Source organism: Penaeus chinensis, chromosome 35 (assembly GCF_019202785.1).
Source record: "Penaeus chinensis breed Huanghai No. 1 chromosome 35, ASM1920278v2, whole genome shotgun sequence".
NCBI lineage: Eukaryota > Metazoa > Arthropoda > Malacostraca > Decapoda > Penaeidae > Penaeus > Penaeus chinensis.
Genome location: NC_061853.1, coordinates 35463445 through 35465944, shown reverse-complemented (window position 1 = coordinate 35465944; position 2500 = coordinate 35463445). Strand labels below are relative to the sequence as shown.

General features: G+C 38.0%; 1 protein-coding gene across 1 annotated transcript in view; it reads left to right on the top strand.

The window, feature by feature from the left end:
- LOC125044147 (retinitis pigmentosa 1-like 1 protein) overlaps positions 1-2500 on the top strand; it is a 70503-nt gene that overhangs the window by 67544 nt on the left and 459 nt on the right. The window contains exon 12 of the mRNA XM_047640598.1: positions 374-2500. This exon is cut by the window's right edge and continues 459 nt beyond it. Within this exon, the coding sequence (XP_047496554.1) occupies positions 374-406 (33 nt within the window). The 3' untranslated portion in view covers positions 407-2500. The remainder of the gene's footprint in view (positions 1-373) is intronic.

Sequence of the window (2500 nt, the reverse complement as noted above, 5' to 3'; positions counted from 1 at the left end):
GTGCATGGGGTCATGTAGATGGAAGGGGCTTGCAGGGGGGAGGGGGGTTATGTGGCTAGGAGGCATGTCATTAGAGGGTATGCGAGGGTCATATAGCAAGGAGGGAGGGTATAGAGGAGGAAATATGGTACGTGGGTTATAAGAGGTCAGAATGAATTAGGGAGAGATGACCAGGTCACAAGGCTTTGGCGGGAAGATAGCGAACACATATAGGTTTAGCACATCTTGGATATCAATTTCCTTGTTTCTTTGTCAGTTGGTTAGAACGAAATTATTCTCATCATTTTTGAAGAAAAAAAAACTTCGTTTTTTTTTGTTTGTTTTTTTAAAGGATATTTTCCGACAACTTGCTAACCTGTTTTATCATCCACAGGACCAAGAAAACCACGAGTCTCTTACAGCCTAAGAGACCAAGTGGCGGAACCTCCACCTTCCTCTCTCTCTCTCTCTCTCTCTCTCTCTCTCTCTCTCTCTCTCTCTCTCTCTCTCTCTCTCTCTCTCTCTCTCTCTCTCTCTCTCTCTGCAACAATTTCACAGCTTCTCCCTTTCTCTCTCATCGCCGCCTCAACGTGGCTGGCACCGACCAAGCGCCGCCGTGCACCCCGCCGGCTCCGCACTGTCAAGTAGTCCGCAAAGTCGGAAGGATTTTAGATTTGAAACAATTTTGTACTGCGCGACCCTGCCATGGTTACCCTGCCGAAGCCATACGTCAGGATGCCGATTTCTCACCGCCAGGATTTCTCATTGGTGTTGGATATTTTGCCAATATTTGGTATCCGAGTCGACAGCAGTTCCGACTCCTCCCTACTCACGCAACCTACTCATTTCTCCCGTCCTTCATATTTAACTTTTTTCCCCCTTCCCTCCCCCTCATGCTCATCACTATCTCACACATAAACACTATGGAAATATTACAAAGAAGAAATATATGTATTCAAGACGAAAAAAAAAGAAAATATCGCAATATACACATGAACAAAAAATGCTAGAAGTCACATATATAGGTTAGTATTAGTGAGTATTATGTATATAGTGGATTTGTAACTATCCAATACATATAGGAATATATACATATATATATATTTTGGTAAGGTGCCTAAAAATGCCAATACCGTAAAGGGAGACTCCGAGATGGCACTAAAGCCTTAATGATGATTCTGTGGTGCCGTTCGGGAAAAAGTTCAATAATAGTGAAAATAATAATAATGATGAGCACTCTGCCGTCATGCTTTTTCCTACATCTCTAATCCTCATATTGGTTTGTTAAGCTTATATGTGATATGGGCATTACAATGCTAAAGGACAACTCAAACATGTGGAAAGAGTACGGAAATATGTGATCACATGCCACTTAAGTAACACATACTGGAAGTGGTTACGGAACAGAAGCTTAAATGGATATTTTCCTGAAAAATAAAATTCAGTAACTATGGTGACAATAACACCGATTTTCTTAGCGAGTGAGACATTTTCTCTGTTCTGATTTCATATACATTTATTTCCTTTTTTCGCTTCGTTTTATGACTGTTGTAGAGCAAGTTTTGCAAGTAAATCATATCATTTCCACGATGCCTTCTGGCGATAAAGGACCAATGGCTGAGAAATTTAGTCTGATTATTTTATCGAAAAAGAAAGATTTGTACCCTTGTATAACGTAGGAATTCCACTTATATATTTTTATAACGGCATCAGTTTAGCTGCAGAGTTCCAGTTTAGGACCAAATTCATCAGAAGAATTTGCCACAATGTACCACAGCAATAAAACATTTACTTTTACTCACACTAACAAATAAACCATTTTTCATAGTAATATTATACATACCCACTTTTTAAAATAAATTTCTGTTAACTTACCAATAAAATACTTTCACATTATCTCATACTAATAACTTTGATGTTAGCAATGTGTAGTATCTTGTGGCTCTGGTGATGTACCTTGTGGCAAATATGTACCTATGCTTTTCTATGTCCCTGTGATAGCATATGATACAGCATAAGATCCCGTTTTCTCTTGAGAGCAGAATACGTTTTTTTTTTTTTTTTTTGGCCAGTGTGGTGCATTTTCTTTAATCGGAAAGGTATTTTAATCAAATAATCGAGGTGCTTTAGTTTTATCACCCCGTACGTGTTTCATAATGAACTGGGCCTCATGCAAATCTTTGCAATATAAACTTCCTATCTGATGATTGTTTCACACGAAAAATTATATATACTAATGCATATAGATATACTATTATATAACTTCATATTCATGTGCACTTATTAACTGCCTTCAGAATATTACTTGTGCTGTAGGTTGCTTTAACTGTAACAGGTACAAAGACAGCAAAAGCAGGAGGGGAATGTCCTGTTTAGCACACAAGTCATGCCATGTACAAGACTATGACAATTTCTTATATTTTGAAGTGTTATGAATATGATTTGTAGCGTGATGAACTTGATTCACTCTACAAGTTCAACCTGAAAACCTTAAAGACTGTCGTTTAAAAAAAAAATAGGA